This window comes from Lepidochelys olivacea, assembly GCF_965140295.1.
Source record: "Lepidochelys olivacea isolate rLepOli2 genome assembly, chromosome: 4".
NCBI lineage: Eukaryota > Metazoa > Chordata > Testudines > Cheloniidae > Lepidochelys > Lepidochelys olivacea.
The window spans coordinates 102,108,283-102,135,005 of record NC_140414.1 but is presented as its reverse complement, the minus strand read 5'-3'; the positions used below and the strand labels follow the sequence as shown (position 1 = coordinate 102,135,005).

Below are 26,723 nucleotides of genomic sequence, written 5' to 3'. Positions count from 1 at the left end.
TGTTAATTATCCCTCAAGAAGTGCTTGTAAAATGGCAGAAGACACAGTGGTTGGTGGAGTGGAAAATAATTGTAAGGATAGGCAAGTTCTACAGAATGATCCAGGTTGCATGATAAACTGGGTTAGTTAGTCCATTACTGTAATACTGTGTCCAGTTTTCATGTCCACATTTTTAAAAGAACATTGCTAATTTGGAAAAGGTTCAGAAAAGACCTACTAGAATAAAATGAGTTATGGAAGATTTGCCTTACAAACTCAAGAAGCCTCGGGTAGCCTGGTGGCCTTAGGGTATGCCTTTGACTTACAGTTCAAGAGATCCTGGGGTAGTTATGTTAGTGGAAGTAAAATTATTACCAGCTGAAGTTCTTTGGCCTGTGTTTCTGGAGGAGGTCAGACTAGATGATTAAAATAGTCCCTTCTGGATCTATGTAGTTTAAAAAAAGAAAAGGTAAGACAAGTGACTGAATCTATAAGTATCTATTAATAATGCTCTTTTAATGTAGTTTCTGTGTGTGTAATTACCTAGGTTTTAAAAAGTAAACTGAAAAAACAAGTTCCATTGTATGGCATCCACATCGGTCATCAGCGGGTTGGAACCCCAGATACACCTAAACACTTATAAAAAATGTTCTAGTTCTTTGTGTGTAATATATTTCTAGCATGAACTACATATACCATAAACCATCACTGTCAGGCAAACAGGTCTGCATTTAAGCTCAGCAACAATGGCAGGTTGATGGCTGCTCAATGCGTATGCCCACAGCTGTGATCACTCCTGTACCTGCCTTGTTCCAGCCTTGTTCTAAGCCTCATTCCTATCCTGCTCCAGCCCTGCTTCCCTGCTTGCTCCCGACTCTGGCTCTGACCCCAACCCTTGGCTTGGCTCCTGGTCCCTGACTCCAGCTCAAACCACTAGGCCTGACCGCCACTGCTCTGACCACAAGGTATAACTGCCCATGCCTTGATACTTGACAGTCACCTATCAATACAGATCATTCTCCAATCCACCTGCCCATTATGCGCCACAGACACCAGCATCTTGTGTCATAAATTTAACCACCAAATGCAGTCCAGCAGCTTAACCCTTGCGCATGTCAACTTCCTGCTATGGTCAAGATACCACACTTCATATCTTTCATAGATATTTAGATCAGAAGGGACCATTATGATCATCTAGTCCGACCTCCTGCACAACGCAGGCCACAGAATTTCACCCACCACTCCTGCAAAAAACCTCACACCTATATCTGTGCTATTGAAGTCCTCAAATCGTAGTTTAAAGACTTCAAGGAGCAGAGAATCCTCCAGCAAGTGACCCGTGCCCCATGCTACAGAGGAAGGCGAAAAACCTCCAGGGCCTCTTCCAATCTGCCCTGGAGGAAAATTCCTTCCCGACCCCAAATATGGCAATCAGCTAAACCCTGAGCATATGGGCAAGATTCATCAGCCAGATACTACAGAAAATTCTTTCCTGGGTAACTAAGATCCCACCCCATCTAATATCCCATCACAGGCCATTGGGCCTATTTACCATGAATATTTAGTTACCAAAACCACGTTATCCCATCATGCCATCTCCTCCATAAGCTTATCGAGTTTAATCTTAAAGCCAGATAGATCTTTTGCCTCCACTGCTTCCCTTGGAAGGCTATTCCAAAACTTCACTCCTCTGATGGTTAGAAACCTTTGTCTAATTTCTAGTCTAAATTTCCTGTTGGCCAGTTTATCTTAATCTTCATGGATGAAATTTACCTCTTTGTAGAGGGCCAACACAATGCTTATGCCTTACGGAATTTTACCCCATATGCACTCCAGAAACAGGACCATTCACTCATTTACTTGTGTGGTAGAAAGTCCAAAGTACTTTATTCTCTCTGACTGTACAATACCATTTATACTGTCCCTATTGACCATCCCAGTGCAAGTCAGATACAGACTATATATCCACTTTTTTCAACTCTATTGTACAAATATCAGCTGCTCATTTCAGAGGAACCTGTTATCATACCGAGCCAGTACAATACTCTAACGAGCAATACAGGAAAGAGCTGATGTATCTGCAGAATGTATTATTTTAATTTAGAATGATTTCAAAAATGTCGTAAATTCCAGACATGATATGAGCCTTCGGTCAACAACAAGTCAGAGGGACAGTACAAAGGCTGATTCTGAAATGTGCAATATGATATTTTCCACATCTATGTTCATTTAAGAGACTAAGAAATTGGAATGATATTTGAATATTTATCTACCTCCCCTTATGTTAATTTCCATATATCATAGTTAAACTTAAAGGAAATACATTTTATTGGTTAATTTTCCCTTTTTATTTTTTAATGAAAAAGGGCCCCAAACAGAAGTTTAGGAGATCTTCAAAATACCCACTAGCCTACTTTCCACTAGCTACAGCTCATTCCCACACCTTTCCTTAAAATGTAGACATTAGGAGCTCACCAAGTTTAGAGCCTATTTCACAATGTCCTGCAGAGTTTGAGTTCTGCAATGCCACCAGCTCCTCTCCTCAGACAGCTCCAAATGTCTTGCACTGCCATGAAAATTTTAGCAGTTAAACAGGGTTTTCTCTATCTCTCCACCATTTGTTCTCTTTGAGGTCTGCCTAAGCTTTACAATGAGATCATGCTACCATGCAGACTTCATAAAACACACAATGTCATAGCAAGCAAACACATTTTTTAAATAAATATCTTAAAGGTGACTATCTACCTATGCCCTAGTTTTTAAATGGTGTTTATCCACATGCAAAGTTTGAAATATCATAATCAATGTGATTTTCTTTTAGCTAGAGGGACTTCTCCCAAATAAAGTCTGACACTGATTAACACTTCAGTTTACATTTAGGCAGCCGTAATTTAAGTTGGACTAAATTGCTTTCAATAAGTTTAAAAAAAGCCTATAATGTACTCTGAAATTTCTTTTAGTTAAAAATAATTTCAAAGCAAAAAGTTATAAGAAGAGGAAAAAATATGGTTTATAATGAAAATATGGTTATATTAAATAAATATGGTTTATAATGAAACCTTCACTACAGAGTTGCTACTGCATAACTAAGGTAATTTTAAATTACCTGTAACTCAGACAGTTTTACAAATTTTCTTCATACAAAAAAAGTTGAGTACCATCCTGCAACAAATCCAACTATTACAAACTTGTTTAAATTAAGATGACCATGAAATGGTGGAGTTCAGGATCCCGACAAAAGAAAGAAAGGAGAGCAGCACAATACGGACCCTCGACTTCAGAAAAGCAGACTTTGACTCCCTCAGGGAAGTGATGGACAGGATCCTCTGGGAGGCTAATATGTGGGGAAAAGGAGTCCAGGAGAGCTGGCTGTATTTTAAAGAAGCCTTAGTGAGGGCACAGGAACAAACCATCCCGATGTGCAGAAAGAATAGCAAATATGGTAGGCAACCAGTTTGGCTTAACAGAAAAATCTTTGGTGAGCTTAAACACAAAACAGAAGCTTACAAGAAGTGGAAACTTGGGTAGATGACTAGGGAGGGGTATAAAAATATTGTTTAAGCATGCAGGGCTGTAATCAGGAAGGCCAAAGCACAATTGGAGTTGCAGCTAGCAAGGGATGTGAAAGGTTTCTACAGGTATGATAGCAACAAGAAGGTGGTTTGGGGAAAGTGTGGGACCCTTACTGAAGGGGGAGGCAACCTAGTGACAGATGATGTGGAAAAAGCTGAAGTACTCAATGCTTTTTTTGCCTCGGTTTTCACAGACAAGGTCAGCTCCCAGACTGCTACACTGGGCAGCACAGTATGGGGAGGAAGTGAGCAGCCCTCAGTCGTGAAAGAACAGGTTAAGAACTAATTAGAAAAGCTGGATATGCACAAGTCCATGGGGCCGGATCTAATGCATCCAAGGGTGCTGAGGGAGTTGGCTGATGTGATTGCAGAGCCACTGGCCATTATCTTTGAAAACTCGTGGTGATCAGGAGAAGTCCCTGATGACTGGAAAAAGGCAAATATAGTGCCCATCTTTAAAAAAGGGAAGAAAGAGAATCTGGGAAACTACAGACCGGTCAGCCTCACCTCAGTCCCCGGAAAAATAATGGAGGACCTCAAGGAATCCTTTTTGAAGCACTTGGAGGAGAGGAAGGTAATCAGGAACAGTCAACATGGATTCACCAACGGCAAGTCATGCCTGACCAACCTGATTACCCTATGAAGAGATGACTGGCTTCGTGGATATGGGGAAAGCAGTGGACATGATATACGTTGACTTTAGCAAAGTTCTTGATACAGTCTTCCACAGTATTCTTGCCAGTAAGTTAAAGAAGTATGTATTGGATGAATGGACTGTACAGTGGCTAGAAAGCTGGCTAGATCATCAGGCTCAACGGGTAGTGATCAACAGCTCAATGTCTAGTTGACAGCCGGTATAAAGCAGAGTGCCCAGGGGTTGATTTTGTTCAACATCTTCATTAATGATCTGGATGATGGGATGGATTGCACCCTCAGCAAGTTTGTGGATGACACTAAGCTGCGGGGAGAGGTAGATACACTGGAGGGTAGGGATAGGGTCCAGAGTGACCAAGACAAACTGGAGGATTGGGCCAAAAGAAATCTGATGAGGTAAACAAGGACAAGTGCAGAGTCCTGCACTTAGAATGGAAAAATCCCATACGCTGCTACAGGCTGTGGACTGACTAGCTAAACAGCAGTTCTGCAGAAAAGGATCCGGTGATTACAGTGGACGAGAAGCTGGATATGAGTCAACAGTGTGCTCTTGTTACCAGGAAGGCTAGCGACATATTGGGCTGCATTAGTAGGAGCATTGCCAGCAGATCAAGAGAAGTAATTATTCCCCTCTATTCGGCACTGGTGAGGCCACATCTGGAGTATTGCGTCCAGTTTTGGGCCCCCCACTACAGAAAGGATGTGGACAAACTGGAGATAGTCCAGTGGAGGGCAATGAAAATTATTAGGGGCTAGGGCACATGACTTATGAAGAGAGGAAGAAAAGAAGAGTGAGGGGGAATTTTATAGCAGCTTTCACCTACCTGAAGGGGGTTCCAAAGAGGATGGAGCAAGGCTGTTCTCAGTGGTGGCAGATGACAGAACAAGGAGCAATAGTCTCAAGTTGCAGTGGGGGAGGTCTAGGTTGGAAAAGCTATTTCACTAGGAGGGTGGTGAAGCACTGGGATGGGTTACCCAGGGAGGTGGTGGACTCTCCATCCTTAGAGGTTTTTAAGGCCCGGCTTGGCAAAGCCCTGGCTGGGATGATTTAGTTGGGGTTGGTCCTGCTTTGAGTGGGGGGGGGAGGGGGGCTGGATTAGATGACCTTCTGAGGTCTCTTCCAACCCTAAACTTCTATGATTCTATGTTCTCTGTCATGTAGATGGTCAGCTATAGGCCTGGATGCAGCTACAGCAGCAGTTCTCAAGGAGGGGCCCATGCCTCCTGCGGAGCTGCAAGTAGGTTTTAGGGGTCCTCCAAGCAAGGCTGGCATTAGACTCACTGGGGCCCAGGGCAGGAAGCCGAAGCCCCGCCGTGCAGAACTGAAGCCTGGGGCCCCAAGCCCCGCCACCTAGGGTTGAAACCAAAGCCTGAGCAACTTAGCTTTGTGGGGCCTCCTGTGGCAGGGCCCCAAGCAATTGCCCTGCTTCCTATCCCGTAACACTGGCCCTGGCTTTTATAGGCACAGGTGAGCCATGGAATTTTTAAAGCATTTGGCCGGGTGGGGGGGGGGGGAAAGCTCAGAAAGAAAAAGGCTGAAAGCAACGAGATAACTGAATGGGAGATCGTCACATTGTGTACACACTAGGATTTTTATGAAACTTATCTACCACCTTTCTGAGGTTTCTTTTTTATTCTGCAGATTTAAAAATATAAAACTTGTCTCACATTGCAACAATTGTGTATTATGGACAGATCTTAAACTGAGATGAGCTAGGACATTCATATGTCATTCTCAACTATTTTTCTAAAACATAAACCACTTTCTGAATGCCTTTTTCATGATAGGATCATAAAAATCTACTTAATGTCATAGGAAGCCAGTCTACTAATCAATTTCTAAATAAACTTATAATTCATTGTAAAATAATCAAAAGCCTGTCAGTCTCAAATTTTACCAACATAAGAACGGCCATACTGGGTCAGAAAAAAGGTCCATCTAGCCCAGTATCCTGTCTTCCAACAATGGCCAATGCCAGGTGCCCCAGAGGCAATGGGCAGAACAAGTAATCATCAAGTGATCCATCCCCTGTCGCCCATTCCAAGCTTCTGGCAAACAGAGGCTAGGGACACCATCCCTGTCCATCCTGGCTAGTAGCCATTGATGGACCTATCCTCCATGAATTTATCTAGTTCTTTTTTGAACCCTGTTATAGTCTTGGCCTTCACAACATCCTTTGGCAAGGAGTTCCACAGGTTGACTGTGTGTTGTGTGGAAAAAATACTGCCTTTTGTTTGTTTTAAACCTGCTACCTATTCATTTCATTTGGTGACACCCAGTTCTTGTATTATGAGAAGTAAATAACACTTCCTTATTTACTTTCTCCACACCAGTCATAGACCTCTGTCATATCGCCCCTTAGTCATCTCTTTTCCAAGCTGAAAAGCCCCAGTCTTATTAATCTTTCCTCATATGGCAGCTGTTCCATACCCCTAATGATTTTTGTTGGCCTTTTCTGAACCTTTTCCAATTTCAACCTCTCTCTTTTGAGATGGGGCGATCACATCCACACACAGTATTCAAGATGTGAGCGTGCCATGGATTTATAGAGAGTCAATGATATTTTCTGTCTCATTATCTATCCCTTTCTGTTCACTTTTTTAACTGCCACTGCACACTGAGTGGATGTTTTCAGAGAACTATCCCCGACTCCAAGATCCGTTTCTTGAGTGGTAACAGCTAATTTAGACCCCATCATTTTACATGTGTAGTTGGGATTATGTTTTCCAATGTGCAATACTTTGCATTTATCAACATAGAATTTCATCTGCCATTTTTTGTTGTCCAGTCACGCAGTTTTGAGAGATCCTTTTGTAGCACTTCACAGTCTGTCTGGGACTTAACTATCTTGAGCAGTTTTGTATCATCTGCAAATTTTGCCACCTCACTGTTTACCCCTTTTTCAAGATCATTTATGAATATATTGAATAGGATTTATTGTGGGACACCATTACTTACCTCTTTCCATTCTGAAAACTGACCATTTATTTCTACTCTTTGTTTCCTATCTTTTAACCAGTTACCACTCCATGAGAGGACCTTTCCTCTTATCCCATGGCAGCTTACTTTGCTTAAGAGCCTTTGGTGAGGGACCTTGTCAAAGGCTTTCTGAAAATCTAAGTACACTATATCCACTGGATCCCGTTTGTCCACATGCTTGTTGACCCCCTCAAAGAATTCTAGTGGATTGGTGAGGTATGATTTCCCTTTACAAAAACCATGTTGACTCTTCCCCAACAAATTATGTTCATCTGTGTCTGACAGTTTTGTTCTTTACTACAGTTTCAATTAGTTTGCCCAGTACTGAAGTCACATACACAAAGAAAATGTGGTTTTAGGAATGGGAGAAAATTCTCATAATAAAATAATCCTTTACTAAAAGTGCCTAATGTTTTGAAATCAAGCAAGTCTTATTTATATGTTTAATAGACTACAAAGGTAAAGAAAATGGTTTGCCCTCTACTTCTCACTAGTCTCCAAGTGAAAAAGGCTCCCTGGAAGCTAGATTAAACTTTCTTTGACCTTGCCTTTCCCCCCCCCCGCTTCATCCCCTCCAAAATAACACAGACAAACCATTACAAAAATGTCTGCAAGAATTAAGTTACGGAAGTGAAACAAATGTAAAAGTGAAACAATTTAAAAAGTGAAACTAATCTGCGAGGAAACAATAAACAAATATATGATTGAAAGTGAAGAGTCAATTGTTCCACGGAGAATTGGTTAATGAACAGTACAGATTAAAATAAAAAACAACCCAACAAAACAGAAATAGGTGACCCATCACCTCATATCCTCCCCCTGCAAAAAGAAATATTGCAAAACTCCTTATTAAAGTTTGAGTTAGAATAGTTAAACAGATGTCTATCTAAGTTAAGGCAATCTACTTCCTATTTCATCTGACCATCAGTAGGCTATCAGAAAAGAAATTCAGCACTGTTGGAGACTATGGATGAATAGAAAGCTGTCTCTCTTCTTTTTTGCATTTAGCTAATGTTAAGTCTACATTATAGCCTATGTCAGCGTAATTTGTGTCACTCAGGAGTGTGAATAAACCATCTCTCTGAGCAACATAAGTTACACCGACATAAGTGCTTGTGTACACAGCACTGTGTCAGTGGGAGAGCTTTGCCTGCTTCTGCTATTCATGGAGGTGGTTTTATTATGCCAATGAGAGAGCTCTCTCCCATCGGCACAGAGCATCTTCACCAAACACGTTTCAGCAGTGCAGCTGCATCTGTACAACTGCAGCACTGTACATGTAGACATGCCCTAAGTAACGAAATATTCTGAAGCTCAGTTTACTAGTGATGCTAACCTCCTGTTGTCTGTGAGAAGGAAGAACATTATAATTTTCACACTCACAGTGGGAGTTGTGATGCTGCAACAGTAGTGCCTACTAGTCTGAGGGGGGGGGAGAGAAATTTCTGCAAGAAGCATCATTCTTATTCTCTAGATCAGCTAAATATATAGCCATAGCAAATTTAACGAGAGATGAATGATGCATTTTTAAACAAAGGTTTCCCTCCATGCCCATCCTTACATTCCTCAGCTGAAAGAAAAAGCATTTGCCACGAAGAAGTGCAGTCATATGCACTGAAAAAAATATGGTGGCAAATTCCAAAGTGTAGTTCTACTCTGAAAATTGAACATGCAAAAAAGGCACCTTTATATTTAAAATTATTTCCCCTGTATATCCAGAATAATAATTACTTCCTTTTCTGATGCACACATTTTTACTACTTATTATTCCAGTTATTACTACAGAGACATCAAGTTAAGGGAGAGTGAGTTGGATACCACATCAACAAAACTGTTAACCAATGTGCAGTCTCTTTCTGAAGCATCAAACAGAAAGAACGCTGTGTGACTTTCAGGTCAGTTTGAAGAGGTGGAAGTTAAATAAGAAAAACAAAACATTTTTTATTTGTAAACAAGAACAGCAAATCTGGAAATTGTTGATAGATTGAAATGTAACATCTCATTCCATTTCAGGGTCACTTTAAGAAATGACAGGTTTCAGAGTAACAGCCGTGTTAGTCTGTATTCGCAAAAAGAAAAGGAGTACTTGTGGCACCTTAGAGACTAACCAATTTATTTGAGCATAAGCTTTCGTGAGCTACAGCTCACTTCATCGGATGCATCCGATACAGTGAGCTGTAGCTCACGAAAGCTTATGCTCAAATAAATTGGTTAGTCTCTAAGGTGCCACAAGTACTCCTTTTCTTTTTAAGAAATGACTGAGTGGATTCAGGATTTAGTTTAAACTGTTCTGAGATTAAGAATTAAGGTAGACAAAATGTAAGAGGATGGAAAAAAGGAAAAAGGAAAACTAGGAGGAGACAGAAGAAGTAACTCTACCCCACTATCTAGCTTTATGAGTTCCCAAATAGGTTTGGCCCAATTCTAAGTGCACTGCTTTGGAATCCAAACAACACTGAAAAAGATTCCAGGGTAAAAGTGGAGATGCTTCATCCTTAAAAAAAGGTGCATGCTTTTATTCTTGCTGTAGGATTAGTATAAACTTAAAAAATTAAAGTTAGCCTAATTTTGGTTAAGAAAATAACATTTTCATCTTATAGTTCATGGCCCCAGGGAAAAGGCCCCAGTCAGCAAGTAAATGAAGGCGGTGAAATAGTAAGTAGTGTTACTTGTAGTATGGGAAGGATATATAGTTCCAAAAGTAAAAGTAAAAAAGGTGCAGTAACACCACAAAGAAAAGCTGTCTTAAAAGAAACAAGCCCAAACCCCCCCCCCCCCCTTCTACTGATAAGCAAGGAGGTGGAGAAGATGATAAGAAAAGCAAGACTCTGGGGAAAAAAGGAGTCTGTGAATGTTATCTGGATTAAGACTGGAAATAAGTTTGAATTGTCTCAAATTGGTTTTTAGCTGAACTCAGTAATTGGCAATGACATCACTTGTTTGTTAAAGGGTATAAACAGTAAACTCTTACAGTAGTTTATTGCTAATACTTGCCTGACCACATTGGAGTAGACCAATATGGGTCTAAGCACCTCTGAGTTAAGCCTATTTGTAAGTATACTGATCACATGCTTATACATATTGTTAGTTACTGTACTGGATGTGGTGACTGCTTATTGACAGGTTTCAGAGTTGCAGCCGTGTTAGTCTGTATTTGCAAAAAGAAAAGGAGTACTTGATGCATTCAGTGGAATGCATCTGATGAAGTGAGCTGTAGCTCATGAAAGCTTATGCTCAAATAAATTGGTTAGTCTCTAAGGTGCCACAAGTACTCCTTTTCTGATTGCTTATTGTAAAGCTGTTATACATGTTTAGAGCAACTGCATAAGATACCCTCTGGCCTTTGGATTTAATAAATAAATTTATGGTTAAATTAGTGTTTGGTGGTTTAAAAATTATCAGTATTAATAATTTCAAATATTATTACTACGTCCAACACTTGCCTTTAAGGAGGGAGCAGGGAATAACAAAAAGAAAACAAAGGAAAACCACACACTCAAGAACACTTTTCTTCCAAGGACTGAATGAAGAACTGGCAGACTTACCATTTTTCTACTCAACCCAAATGGCGATTCAGTTTCCATAGAATATAGCTGAAAACATTAGACATTGCTTAACTGAGGAGATTTTCACATAACATAGTTATACAGTATGCAAGATGTTAATATTAGGATCAGTTTTAAATACTCATTTTAGAAACTTAAAATGCAAGAATTACCCAAGCACCATTCATCCCTCCAATTTTGCCTTTTTACATAAGGACTCTCAGAAGGTAGTCTTACACCTGTCTTCCACAGTGCCTCACCTTGGGGAATCCTTCAGGAGCTGGGGCTGGGGCTTAAGCCCCTTTACACTAGCATACTGGAACCAGAATGAGGGTGAGGATCTCACTCTAGAATTGCTGGAAAGCTTCCTTTACAAATGTAGATGGATTCTATCACGATGTAAAAGACTTGCTTGTAAAAACTATTTGGAAACATAAGCTTGGTATGTGGTTCTAATTTGATTCAACCCTATCCACACTGGCCAAGCAAGCCATATTTGAAAATAATTTAGCTTGAACAATATTCAAAAGCCAGTACAAATGACTCCACAACTAGTTTCACTATGTCACTGAGCCAAGAGAATGAAAAGATACTAAATCTGGTCAATTTCTCTTTCTACTGTTGGCAAAGTAGCCACATAATGGTTCAAGAAGGAAAGTTTTTTGGTTTTGTTTAAAAAACAAGACAAGAAGTATAGTGTGCAGAGATATTAGAGAACTTACATTTTTCTGTATTTTTTCTATTTGTACTTAGCTGTCAATGAAAATTAACATATTTGATAAAATATAGAAATAGTATAGTATTAGAAAATTAAAGAGGGCTAAATTGCACCACTAAACCTATCTCATACCCTGCGCCACCACAGGAGTAAACCAGAAAGGAATTGTGCTTCAGTATATCACAATTCTTCATCTGTTTCCCCTTTGCTCTGGATTGGAGTAAATTACTTCACACCTTTTCAGGGCTCATCTTATACCGTACTCTCTTTATGTGCCTGGCCACGTAAAGAACCTAGGAAGCAGGAGGTATAGCCAAGTCTTCTATCTATCTACTTGCTAGGGCAGGGAGAGAGATATTAGGACACTAGACCCTGTTTCATCCAACCCTTCCCCAACTCAACCCACTACCCAAGCAATCTGAGCAGACCTTACTCAGACATGCAGGGAAATAAGGGCAGGGCCTTAATAATCTTTCTTACTCCTCTGCATGGCCAAGTAAGGGTTAGGGATAATCCAACCCATAGTGTGCAAAAGTCTGATTCAAATGTGAAATCCTACAACATATCCAAAGAAATTAAATGCAAATCTACAATAATGAAATGTTACTACCGCTCAAAGTTATAACTTTCACAGCAACCATGATTCAGTCTCACTGGCCAGAATACATGAACTTTCATGCTATATATAATACTAAATAATAATTTGTGTCCAAAATTACAGCTACTGTAGTAATCATAATTTTGATTTGTGTGTCAAGCCTAAAATATTGCATTAACACAGTTTTTACATTTATCATAATAAAAATGCACATCTTTCTTGTGATATATTGCTTTTATAAAGCGGTTCATTATATTTTTAAACCTAGTGGCTAATGAATCCAAACTGAGCAAGATGCCCAATATCTACACAGTCCTGAACGTTCAGGCAAGTTGTGCCATAAATTCCTCTCATAATTTTTTGCACTAAGAATGACTGCATCCTTTGTCCCATGTATGAACTAACAGAATGCACATACCATCCTTTAAAGAATGAAAAAGTCAAGGTAATCAGCCATAACTCTTCAACAGGGTAACAGCATTCCCATTCATCTCCTGTTGCTCGGCATTGACATGGATAGACAACATACTCTGTGCAAAAGCCAGTGAGGTGAACAAGGAAAGTAAACAAGTTCATAATTTAAAGAAGGAAAATATTGCACTGAAGTTACATAATTCAGCCAGGCACCAAACCTACTACAAAAACAATGATGGCAACATGAAATGACTGCTGTTGTTTACTTACACAAATACTAGCTCTAAAGAACAATGAAAATACTTTTATTTTTTTTGCCAACTACCCAGAACACGTATCACAAAAACTCCCATTTTAGTGAAGAAATGGTATTCAGGTGGGACTGGATTTGGGGGGAGGGAGAGGCAGGCTTGGACAGCTGGCCCAGGGCTCTCCTCCTGCCAGGTGTGCGCTAGCTAGAGGGGGAAGCCGGGAGACATGAGGTGCGGGGGTAAGAGAGACAGACGCAGGAGGAGAGAGCAGTGAAAAAAGGAGGCGCACACGCAAAGCTGAGGCGAGTGGGCAGCAGAGGGGCAGGGAGAAGAGCGAGGCAGATGACAGACAAAAAACGAGCCCGGGCGGCAGGTCTGCAGGTGGAGGGGGCATTCAGACACCGCGGTGACAGGCGTCACTGTACGAGCGTGGGCAGAGCGGAGCCCATTCAACAGCTAGCGCAGGGCACAAACCGCAGTCGGGCTCCAGCCGGGGGGAGCGGTTCTCCGCCTCATCCCTCCGCCGCCCCTCGGTGCAGCACCGCTCCAGCGGCCGCCGCTCAGCTCCCGACAGAGGGGGGACAAGGAGGCAGCTAAAGAGAGGCGTCCCCGGCGCAGCGCCCAGGGAGGGGCTGCGGTGGCACTCACCCTCCGCCCTGGAGCGGATCTCGGACACGGTTTTCTGCACCGCGGGCATCGTCGCTGGCTCGGAGAGGACGAAAACCGCTGCCTGCGCCGGGCTCGGCACCTGCAGCTGCTGCTGCCGCCCCCGAAGCCGTGCAGGTGCAGCGCTGTCCGGGGGCCCGCGCGGCCAGGGCCTGGCGGGGGAAGGGGAGACCGTTGGACCCTGTCTCACGCTGCGGTCGCGAGCCCCAAGAACCTGCAGTTAGCCAGACTGCTGCTGCTCGCAACTGACAGTAGCGGCGCTAGCGCTACTCTATCTCCCCCGCCCCGGAACGTACCAACTTCCAACCCCCCACCCCCACCCCGCCGCCAACAAGGGGTCCACTTCAGCATCCAAGTCTCTCTGGCTGAGCAGGATCCGATCCTCAATAATGCAGGTACATGGGCTTGCCTTCCAGAGGCAAGGATCACTGGTGGCCCCGTTCCGTCCCCCCCTGCGTTGGGAGAAATGGACTGTGCCGAGCCCTGGGCCGCTGCCCAACACGGGAAGGGAGCGGGGAACGCTGCGCTTCTGGGGGCTGCGGTCACAGTCCCGCTCTCGGGCCGCAGTCCAGGAGCCCGTACGCCGAGGCAGGGCGCTGCTGGGCCCCCCAGGGAAGGAGCTCGGGGTCACGGGGCTCCACTAGGAGCAGCGCTGCCCTAAATCGCCATAGGCCCCACCCGCGATTGATCCACCGGTGGGCCCGCCGCAGCCCCTCCATATGCCGGGCCAAGGTCCGACCCACCCCGGGGAATTGCGCAGGCAAACCAGGAGGGTAATTGCAAGCGTGGACGCATACAAACGGTTTAGCACCATCCCAACAACCGCGGCTTGGAGGGTTTAACCAGCCCTTCTGACATAACACTGGGACGGAAACGTGCTATGGGTAATTTTCCCAGGGTAGAGCAGCATGCCTGGTCAGCTGCTGCGTGTGACATGCCCTTTCACCTGGGCTTTTAGAGGGCAAAAAGAGCAGGTGGGGGTCTTGCTCGTCTGAAAAGAGGAACTCCCTCACTTTTCTTTATTAATTATTTGTAACCCAGTGCCGGTCAAAATGTAGAGAAAGACACGGTCACGCCTTGCAGAAGCTCAGGCTGAAGAAGCATGTTAAGCTGTCACAGGGATAGGAAGAAACATTTGTGCTTGCCTGTGTATCAGCCACACATTTCAAAGTTTCAGAGTAGCAGCCCTGTTAGTCTGTATTCGCAAAAAGAAAAGGAGGACTTGTGGCACCTTAGAGACTCACCAATTATTTGAGCATAAGTTTTCCTGAGCTACAGCTCTCCCCCTTCCATAGTTACAGCTTCTCAAGCTTGGCCAGATGTGACATTAAGCCCTACGTGTGGGGGCTGACAGGAGGTTCAAGTAGTAGTTTCCTCAGCAGAGCAGTTTCACTCTGTTAGTTTGGTGCTAGCTTTGAACAACTGCAACAGGCAGAGGCAGACAGATGGCGTGTTGCAGAGATGTAAAGCAAACGGAGCCAGCTGATAGGCAAAGGCGGGACATAATATCTTAGAAAAGGTAGTGTTGGCATGTTGATGTTTATAGCCATTTCAGTAAGAGAGAAGAAGGAAGTATAAAGCAGCAACTGGCCTAGAAAACGTGAGAGCATTTACTCTCAAAAGCACACTAAAGATCAGAATTATGTCTTGTAATCTATTTTATAATTATGCACATTGACTAGAGGAGACAATACTTCTGATCTAGTTTATGGGAACATTCATGGAGCTAGTAGATAAGTTGTTATATCAATTAAGAAACAAAGTCCTTTTTTTGGTAAACTAGGGTAAAATTTAATTTTATCCACATAATCAGTTAAGTAGTTGGACAAAAAAAAACTTAAGATACAGAATAAAGTGAATTGAATGGGGTTGGAGCCTCTCAGTCCACAAAAGTCAATTAGCTTTAACATGTATTGTTTCAGAATTAACCTATGGCTGGGGGCACGAGGGGAGAGTTTTGTTCTACACAAGAGGAAATTTGGATTAGGAGTAATTGAATTTCATTCAGGCTTTAGGCTGCCAGCAGCAGTTTTGGCCACACTCCAAAAGAAAATGTGCTTCTTTACACTATCACTGTGCAGCAAACATACCGGAAAGACTGCTAGGTAACCATTTATTCATCCTCTTAACTAGAAGTAAGGGAAGGATATCTGGCACCGTCAAGGTTCCTTCCCCACTCTGAACACTAGGGTACAGATGTGGGGACCTGCATGAAAAAAACCTCCTAAGCTTATCTTTACTAGCTTAGGTCAAAACTTCCCCAAGGTACAAAATATTCCACCCTTTGTCTTTGGATTGGCCGCTACCACCAAACAAATACTGGTTACTGGGGAAGAGCTGTTTGGAAACGTCTTTCCCCCCCAAAATACTTCCCAAAACCTTGCACCCCACTTCCTGGACAAGGTTTGGTAAAAAGCCTCACCAATTTGCCTAGGTGACTACAGACCCAGACCCTTGGATCTTAAGAACAGTGAACAATCCTCCCAACACTTGCACCCCCCCTTTCCTGGGAAATGTTGGATAAAAAGCCTCACCAATTTGCCTAGGTGACCACAGACCCAAACCCTTGGATCTGAGAACAATGAAAAAGCACTCAGTTTTCTTACAAGACGACTTAATAGAAATAGAAGTAAAGAAATCACCTCTGTAAAATCAGGATGGTAGACACCTTACAGGGTAATTAGATTCAAAACATAGAGAATCCCTCTAGGCAAAACCTTAAGTTACAAAAAAGATACACAGACAGAAATAGTTATTCTATTCAGCACAATTCTTTTCTCAGCCATTTAAAGAAATCATAATCTAACACGTACCTAGCTAGATTACTTACTAAAAGTTCTAAGACTCCATTCCTGGTCTATCCCTGCAGAAACAGCATATAGACAGACTGAGACCCTATGTTTCTCTCCCTCCTCCCAGCTTTTGAAAGTATCTTGTCTCCTCATTGGTCATTTTGGTCAGGTGCCAGCGAAGTTACCTTTAGCTTCTTAACCCTTTACAGGTGAGAGGATTTTTCCCCTGGCCAGGAGGGATTTCAAAGGGGTTTACCCTTCCCTTTATATTTATGACAGGCACTAAGAAAAAAAATCTTAGTGTTAAGAAAATACAATCACATACATCTCATGCACAGCTTTAACAAACACTGAACAACCACCGAAGGCCAGATTCAACAGGATCCCCCTCAAGGAACAGAAGTTTTATTTATTTTTAATTGAAGCTCCCTAGAACCCTTCCAATAGTGACCATCCAGGAGAGGAAATGAATCAGCACATCTTCCAGACTGCATAAACAGAGCCTGTCCCTGGGCAGGGAAGGTGGCGTGCCTGTGCTACTGCATCCCCATTCCAGAGACTTACTGGCAGAGCTGCCACCTAGAGAATGAATTTGTAATAAAATACAGGCAAACTGGGATATATGTAATATATGGACCAATTTGATAGATACGTTGAGTGAGTTAGTTAAGGTCTTCTGTGCTCAAGGATATAGATCCTCAGCTACCAAGTTGAGCGCTAGTAAGCGGAGTTATAGCATTTTAAAACAGCTGAAGACCTGTCACCTTGTGTTTTAAAACCCATCTTTAAATCATGTTTCTTTAGTTTGATTAACTTAAGGTTTCCAGCTGGCCATCCAAGTCTGAACAATTAATCCTGTATCTTTTGCTCTCTTACTACTATTGTCCCTTCTACAGTGAAATCACCACAGCAAATCTAATTCTATGTACATTATATAATGCATTCAGGAGGTTATTGACTCATGAATGTTAAAAAGCACAAGATTCCATTATTTGTTTTTTTCCAGTCATTAGAGCTGTGAGATTCTTGTTTTAGTTTTCATGAGTTTTATTTAATCTTAACACACATACTCAAGCAAATTTTGTAACTGTGTTAGCCAAGCAAGTTTCATCGATTGGTTATGTAACAGACAAAACGATTTATTAGTGTTGCATACACAGTTGACATCCAGACAAATAGTTTTGTAACCGCCCCTGTCCACTTGCAGCATGGTGTGAGAGGAAACCCAGTACTTATCTATCCACACTCTATTCCAAGATTTTCAGGGAGAGCCTGTTGCCTTTCTCGTTCCTTTTGTATAATTTGGGAATTGGCATGTGAGGTCTGGCCTGTGCCCCTGTAAATATCTTCAGATAATCAGGCAGCCTTCATCCTTTGATATCTCCACTCCTTTTCTGTTGCAGCAGATCCAGGAAAGGATGCTGCAACTTCTGAAAGCTCTTTTTGCTTCATTCTGGGGTCAAAATGCTGCAGAGTGCACTCTATTAGAGACCACACAAGGGATATGAATGGGGAGCCGGTCAACCAAATGGCCGTGAAAGGCCTCCACTTAAATAATCAGTAGACCATGTAAGAGGTTAGATTGAATCTGCTGAACTCTAGATACTGAGTTTCCCAGTCACTCCTTTGATGGACTTCAACTTGGGAGATATATGCTGAAGGTGTCATGCAGCCAGTAGGAAAGTCAGAGTTTTTAAGAAACTAAATGATAGTTTTCCAAACAAGAGACACATTATACCCAACACTAGGTAACTATTTTGGACATCATTATGATGAATAAAGATAAATTACTCATAGGACTAGAAATTGGTGGGTGTCTAGGGACCAATGCAAACCAAGTATAGTCCCAATAAGTAACACACACACTCATCTACCCTTCAAGAAGGGCTGTTTTCCCCAAAGATGAGGAAAATTGTGAGCAAAAAATTGATTAGGAGGAATAATTTAGGAAAACTGATAAAAACTGGGAGTTCTTTAAGAATTTATCAGATGGCTATAAAGCCACAAATCCATAATCAAGAAAGAACAGCTTTGACTAAAAGTCCATTCTGGTGCAGGAGCAAAGTGAAGGCAGAAATAAAAAAAACCCACACTATATAAAAGAAATGAGAATGGAGGGGGCCTGCTGGTATTAATTCTCAGAATATCACAGAAATTCAAGAAGGTTGGAAGAGTGCTAATATTGTGCCAATATGCAAAGAGGCCAAGCAGAATGACCCAGTTAATGAGATGTTCTTCATAACATCTCAAAGCCTCTTATCCATCCACAGAGCTAAGAACTCATTCAAGCTTTCATCAGCTTGTGTCTTGATTACTGCATCATCCTTCTCTCTGGCATTGAGAAGTGCAATCTTGCCACACTCATATCTGTTCAGAATGCTACTGCAAAGATAATTTTCTCAGCCCATTGCTTCGACCATGTCACCCTTCTCTTTGCCCCTGCTGGATCCCCCTTCTCTATTGAATCAAAAATAAGTATTCACTTTCAAAGCCCTTCACAGTCAATCCCCATCATCTCTCATTTGCTAATTGAGAGTGCTGCTCTCACCTCCAAATCAGCCCACAATGCTAGCCTCCATCGCCCACTTAAGTTTTCAAAAAAGCACCTTTGTACTTTTACCCAAGCTGCCCCACATGTTTGTGAGATGTTCCCTGTAAACATCTGCAAAGCTCTCTCACTACCTACTTTCAAATCCCTCTTCAAAACTTTTTCATGATGCCTAAAAAACCTGACAACAGTAAGGCTGCTGGTGCATTGAGGCCACTGCCTGTTGCACTTGCATCCAATACTTTTTTGATTTAAATCAATGGCAAACTCCCATTGACTTCAGTGTGAGCAAGATTATATCCTATTGCAATTACACTAATTGCAATACCTATTTTACCCTGCATAGTCCCACAGACTTCACTTTGTCTACTCATTTTAGCAAGGTAGGACAGAGTTGGTCCCTAAATCCCCAACAAGTTAAGTTAATTTTCTGACTTTTCTCTTTCAAAGTCTCTCAATTCCTTCAAATGAGCTGTCAACATTATTTTTTTAAGTGAACCAAAAAAAAAAAAAAAACCAACAACACACCTCTCTTCAATTTTGATATCTTTTAATAAGCTTTTCACCTTATCTGGAAAAATGTATAGGCATAACTACGTATCAATTTTTTTTTGTCAAGCGTGTATAGCCCCAGGTCTATCGGACAATTCAGATAGATTTTCAAAGAAAGATTTTCCCAAAAGTGCATTCGCTGAGTCTCAAGATCCATATATTTTCATGTATTATGATTATATATTGTTTTCTCATGTTTTTGGCAATGCAGATATGTTTTACTCTATTAAAACAGTTAAAGTCTGAAATATTAAAGTCATTGTAAGGCTTGATTTACCCTCCCTCCCCCCAACATAATTTTTAAAAAGCATTGACCTTTCTTTTATCTCATTCCAATGTTGCAAGCTAAGGAACGTAAGGATCAGTTTTATGCTTAAATGCCTATAACTACACAGGAGTTAATTCACTGCTAGCGCAGCATTTTGTGGCTGGGCATGACATAACGTAACAGGCTCTCCCCTCCTCTAGGAACCCCTGCCAACAGCCACTCTGGCCCTGAGATAGCCTACCTCCTCTTCTGACTCAGCTGTCTAGCTAGGTCAATTTTAGTTTCATTTCTTCTAGGGTACACAAACCTCAAACAGATGATGGGCCAAAGACTTGACCTGAGGCTGTGGGACTAAGTCTCATCTTTAGTCCTCCCACCTCTGGTCTCTAGGGTTTTTCACACCGCCTTTTACGATGACCAGTAGGGTAGCCCAGGCCACTTCTCTGGGTTCTAGCCCAGGGACCCTGTAGAAAGCAGGCAAGGTATATTTATTCAGGGCTCTTTGCTTCTGCCTACATCAGCCTGTCTGCAGGCCTTTCCTACAGCCCCTTCCTGCACCCACTGTGTACCTGTATTCTCCTCAGGATCTACAACCTCCCTATCTTCCCAGGTTCCATAGTCTCTCAAGGTTCACTGCTCTGAGTGCAGGGTCTCAGAACTCCTGCAATGAATCCCCAATTGAAATATTAACTTAAACCACTTATTTTAAATCTCTGGCTGTCATAAATGACAGCTGTAATGGCCCCTATCTCAACTACTAGCCCATAGCATAGTATTCCTGGAAAAAAGATGACAGGGGGGATTTGATAGCAGCCTTCAACTACCTGAAGTGGGGTTCCAAAGAGGATGGAGCTAGGCTGTTCTCAGTGGTGGCAGATGACAGAACAAGAAGCAATGGTCTCAAGTTGCAGTGGGGGAGGTCTAGGTTGGATATTAGGAAACACTATTTCACTAGGAGGGTGGAATCTCCATCCTTAGAGGTTTATAAGGCCCAGCTTGACAAAGCCTTGGCTGGGATGATTTAGTTGGTCTTGGTCCTGCTTTGAGAAGGGGATTGGACTAGATTACCTCCTGAGGTCTCTTCCAACCCTAATATTCTATGATAAGGATGCCCTAGCTGTACCAGTTATTAGCCACAAGAACTAAACCTATGGGGATATAGGCAGCCAGGTACAATCTAGAGCAGCTCCATACTTTTCAGCATGAGTTCTTGTCTTAGAAGCACTGTACAGAGGATGGGTTTCTTTCCTCACTGTATACCAGAGTGTATTTCAATATGTTCAATAGCCCTTTATTTAATTACTCTAAATAATATTTTAATTTAGTCACTATTATAAGTACTGGATTTCCAGCTGATAAAGTAGTGCATAGAGGTTTTCATGACACTACTATTTTGAGTTCACATATACAAAAAAGAATTATTGTAGAAACAATATCTATTAGGAAAAAGTAGAGTTAAACTTTTGTTCTTTTCACTTAATTATGTGGCATGCCTCACTATCATTCATTTTTGGGGGAGGTGTGGGAGTGGAAGTCATGAAAGAGTTTAAGAAAAAAAGGGATGCAAGACAGGACAAAATGGAAAGAGTTGGGGAAGAAGATGACAGAAGGGAGGAGGTGGATTACATAGGATATGTTTTAGAACATTTGCTCCACAAATAGTCTTCTGCTAAATTCTGGATGTTTAAGGTTTTGGACTTTTAAGGCATATGTTTTAATTTGGGGGGGAGGGAGGGTTAAGTCACAGTATGTTCCTAGCTCTATTTGGTAGTCCCAGAAAAGAACTTTCTCTCAAGAAAGACTTACTGTAATCAAAATTCCATTTGGGTAAAAATAAAAAAAACTCTGAAGGCAAGTTTCAAAATTTGTACTAACAAGTTTTGAGATAATCCAGAGAACAGCTATTAAACTTCTCAAATTTATGATGGGTCTTTGTAAGGACAGGCAGAAGAGCTTGCACCTACAACAAGGAGAAGAGAAAAGACTTTATGGAGGCTGTGAAGATTTAGGTAATTATTACCTGCCACTGCCTTACTAGATACAATGTGTCACAGCTGCCAAAATGTGTATCCAGACCTTCTACATGTACAAAACCAAGTACGTTACAGGTGGGAGCTCATAATTGTTCTCCTTTTGATTAAATTAACAATGGGCAGATGGCATTTACATTAGTGATGCTCCGAAGATATGGAATTCTGTTCTTGGAACTAGAGAAGACTGAACCTTTGTTTCTGAAACTCAGTTTTTATTTTCATCATTATATTGTTACTCTTCAATATTCATACACTTTTTGAGAAGTGCATTTTTATATCAGGTTTCATTGCTATATGTTGTCAGACATAGGCTTCTTCTTAAAGAATTAATGTAATTATCCTGTTTACAGAGCTCAGCAACATAAACAGTATTAATCTGTTGGTCTTGTGTTCATTTGATTGCACATGGTATCAAATAAGAAAAAAATAGGAATAAATATAAATTGCACAGCCCTGTAAATAACTGTCATAGGATGGGTTCTTCCAGGTTTATGAAAGGGCTCTCTCATAATCTCCACTTAGGAACAAACAGCCCCACAACATTCTTTTCTGCATCTAGGGCATGAACAGTTTCAAAATTTAATTAATCTCTAATGGTGCAAGTGACACTCCTGGCTCACTGTAGTGTTACTCCAGTTTAAAACCAGCGTGACTTCATTGATTTCAATGGAGTTATAGAAACTAGAGTACTGCAATGATTAATCAAGACTGTGGTCTTTCTAGGAGTAGGGTTTCCATTTTAATGGTACTATAGTCAGGCTGTGATCACTGAGAGGATTCTAGCAGAATATTAGAGTGGTAGTGTGATGCCTTGTGGTGTTCTGTCATAATGTCTCTATGGAAGACATGAGAAAACAATGATCTCAGATCTACCACCAGATTCTAGGGCCTGCTATCACCATTCACAAAGGAGTCATAGTAATCTTTGGGTGGCATATAACTGTCATAATGGCTCCTACCCAATAACTTCTGGCACATAGCATAGCAGACATTTCTGGTAGAAACAGGACATGGATGGGGCATTTTTATGGCCTGCTAATTCTTAGCTTCTGAAAGAAAAACTTTGGGATTATAGACAGGCACAAATTAGAGCAGCTTCGTCTGGTCTTTCAAGCACTGTAAAGGTGCATGACCCTGTTAATCTCTATATCCCTGTATTTCAGCATAGCCTGTATTTCAGTTCTTCTACAGTATCTTCAATAGCCCTTTAATTTAAAGTCTTCCTTAAAATCTAATAGTCACTATTGCAAATACTAGATTTCCAGCAGATAAAGTACTTTGACAGTGTTTTAAATAAAATGGGAAAACAAAAAATGCAAAATATTAAAAAGGTTGTGAAAACCTGAAGAGGCAGATAAATTAAGTTGGATTTTTTTTTAATACAACTCATGTACAGATAAAATGGTGTGATTTCTCTTTCAAACATCTCTCTGCTGTACAGTAGCTATGAGAAAACTTTTGGCAGACTGAGGCAGCAGTTGAAGTGAAAATAATGTAAGCGCTGGTACTTTTCCAAAGATTGCTGGAAATATTGCCAAAAAAAAAAAAGTGCTACATTCTATTGTTAAACTCAGTTTACATTATTCACCTTTATGTGATATCGCAGTAGCTGCAGACTGTGCAATGAAATTCAAACTGTTGTAACATTTTGACTAATGCCTTTAAGCTTACTATGTAAGTGCTTAGTCTCAGGACTAAAGTATTTAAACAGTTTCTGAAGAATATTTATAAAAGTTACATTTGAAAACAAAACAACACAGGAAAATAACCATGCAGGCTTATAATTTGCCCCCCCCCCCCCCATTTGGAGCAATGTAGGAGACTGAGCAAAATGCCTCCTGGAGAGCACAAAACTAATGGTGTGCATTTCACTCTGTGCCCAAACATGTCTGCTGGCTGATGCAGAGGGAGGAGGGGCTATGACCCTTCTCTCTCTCCATACCCTTCTGACCCCCTTTCCAAATGCTAGCACAAGAGGTGCAGCTAACCTTGCACAGACTTGTGCTCTGGGCCCTGGGAAGCAAGCCCCATGACCTCTACATCCCTTGTGAGCCTACAGAACCAGGCACATTTTTTGTGCTAGGTATTTTAATATAGTCTGAAAATATCTAACAGGAAAAACATTTTGCATGAGATACAATCCAAAAAGCACTCCAAAAACTTAAGTGCTTAAAATAGTGCCAGAAAACACTTTTTAAAAATTTAAGAAAATTTCTGGCTTGGAAATCTTTCCCCATCTTGGGTTTAATCTTCAAAAGATTCTTATAATTGGTTTTTAAATTACATTTATTATTTTAAGCTTTCTTTCCTGCAGTCGAACCACTTTAGGCCCTGATCCTACTCCCAGTGAAATCATCAGAAGCCAGTGGAAGAATTGCTATGTGACAGGAAACATCTATGGATTTTAAGACCAGAATGTACCATTGTGATCATCTAGTCTGTCCTCCTACATAATGCAGGCCACAGATTTTCATCAAGTAATTCCTACCTCAAGCCTATGACGTCTAGCTGAGCTACAGCATATTTTAGAAAGTCATCCAATCTCGATTTAAAGAATTCACCGCGTCCTTTGGAAAAGCATTCCAATGATTAGTTATCTTCACACTTTAAAATGTTCTTTTTTTCTTGTCTGAAATTGTCCAGCTTCAGCTGTAAACAATTAGATGGTTACACCTTTATCTGCTAGATTAAAAAAAGCCTTCTACTATCAGAAATCTTCTCCCCATGTAGATACTTATAAATTTTAGACAAGTGACCTTTCAACCTTCTCCTTGATAAACTAATTAGATTGGCTTGCTTAAATCTCACCTGTAAGACAAATTTTCTAGATTTCAGAGAATGATTAAAGGATTAAAAAACATGCCTTATAGTGATATACTCAAAGAGAAAGTTGCTGGGAGACTTGATTACAGTCTAAGTATCTCCGTAGAGAACAGATATTTAATAATGGACTCATAACTTTCTCTGCTAGACTGAAAACATGATCCAATGGCTGGAAGTTGAAGCTAGACAGATTCAGATTGGAAACACAGTTTACATTGACAATGAATACGATTAACCATTGGAACAATTTACCAAGGGTCATGGTGGATTCTCCATCACTGACAGTCTAAGTCAAGATTGGATGTTTTTCCAAAAGATATTCTCTAGGAATTATTTTGTAGGAGACCTGACCTCCTGTATAACACAGGCAATAGACTAGATCACAATGATCCCTTCTGACCTTGGAATCTATGAATATATTTGATTATCTCTGAAATATTCCATCTAATATACACGTGTGTGCCAGTACTTCACAATAGCATTAACTAGACACCATGAATAACTAAAAAATAATTTAAAAAAGATGGAATTCTGATGAAGATTCCCTATCCAATTACACCAGTTTAAGAGTATTACAAGACTGGGCAGGTGAGCTGAACAAGCTGGAAAGCATCCTTTAAAGGACCAAACAGATATATTTGATCTGTACTGGCCAGAGTAAGTTTATACTATGTATAAATAAAAGATTAAATATTTCCAGTAAAAGGTATTTTATGATGTCACTTCAAGAGAATCTTTTTTGACTCATAAGGAACATACCACTAAATATATCAGATAAGAAATCTGCTAGGCTGGTTTACAATATTTATAAAGTGCTAACGTTAATTTCTACTCAGTTGTAGCAGTCTCTGGAATTCCAGGTGTGTAAGCCTACCATCATGTTAGAGAAAGAGTTTAGGACCTAGAGGTGCTATTAAAGAGCCCACCTGAAGTCAACAGTATTAGTTCAAAGTGCTTAGCACCTCACATAATCTGTCTCATTGTTCTTTGTGTGTGATATATGTGCCCACTGTCCTTTGTAAGTTATGCATAAAATCATATTGTTCTAGAGCTTTATAGATAGCTCTGTAGCTACAGGAAATCCTGAAAGAAGTCAAATGGAAGTGGTGACATTACAGGAAGAAGAGATGGATGCTACCTACATGGATTATTAGGAGATATCGGAGGACCTTTTCCAGCACCAAATAGCATCTCCCCTTACTTATGCCAGATGCTATTACTGGAATTTTAATATACATGAAATTGGGTCAATATGTTATTCTAGTTCTGGGATGGATACATTGATCTTTTAAATATTGAATTAGTTTTAAAATTGCTTTAATAACTTACCAAGAGATGTGCATTTTGTGTATTTGTCAGTTATCACTTCTACAATATTGTTTGGAATCTTCTGAAGCCAGTCAATGGCTCTAACTCTTGACTAAATAAATGAAATAGTGTAGTTCAATGAATAAGGCACAGTATTGGGAGTCAGAAGACAGATTCAGGAATAGACCCTACCATGGAACTGCAGACCAGTGGTTCCCAAACTTTTCAGGGTTGTGCCCCATTTTACTCCTGTCTGTGCTCCCCCTGCCCCAAGCCAGGCCACGAGCAGGGCTGCGGCTCTCAGGCATGGGGAGGATGACACAAACAGGGGTAAGGGGGCTGTCAGGGTTCCCTCCCCACTCCGAACTCTAGGGTACAGATGTGGGGACCCACATGAAAGACCCGGTAAGCTTATTTCTACCAGGTTAGGTTAAAAACTTCCCCAAGGCACAAATCCTTCCTTGTCCTTCAATGGGTACTGCTGCCACCACCAAGTGAGTTAGACAAAGATTCAGGAAAAGGACCACTTGGAGTTCCTGTTTCCCTAAAATATCCCCCCAAGCCCTTTCACCCCCTTTCCTGGGAAGGCTTGAGAATAATCTAGCAACCAAATAGGTAAACCAGGTGAACACAGACCAGACCCTTGGGTTTTTAGGACACTAAAAACCCCAGATTCTTAAAAACAGAACTTTATAATAAAGAAAAAAAAGTAAAAGCAGCACCTCTCAGGATGGAATCAGGGATGGAAGGTAACTTTACAGGGTAATCAGATTCAAAAGACAGAGGATTCCCCTCTAGCCAAAACTTTAAAGTTACAAAAAACAGGGATAAACCTCCCTCTTACCACAGGGAAAATTCACAAGCTAAAAACAAAGATAATCTAATGCCTTTCCTTGCTTTACTTACAATTTTTGTAATTCTAGACCTTATTTCAGGCAGGGTTTTAAGAGATGGGTTTTCTTGCCCCTGGTTCCTCTGGCTCCAAGAGAGCACAAAGAAAAACCTTCCCCCACAGATTTGAA

At 41.2% G+C, this 26,723-nt stretch overlaps 1 protein-coding gene across 3 annotated transcripts in view; it reads right to left on the bottom strand.

Moving 5' to 3' along the window:
• The window catches only part of ATP8A1 (ATPase phospholipid transporting 8A1), a 245,376-nt gene extending 231,755 nt beyond the window's left edge, over positions 1 to 13,621 (bottom strand). For all 3 annotated transcript variants that reach the window (XM_084625418.1, XM_084625417.1, XM_084625419.1), the window contains exon 1: positions 13,360 to 13,621. In XM_084625418.1, coding sequence (XP_084481544.1) covers positions 13,360 to 13,408 — 49 coding nt within the window. In that variant the 5' untranslated portion in view covers positions 13,409 to 13,621. The remainder of the gene's footprint in view (positions 1 to 13,359) is intronic.
• Between the last annotated feature and the right edge of the window lie 13,102 nt (positions 13,622 to 26,723).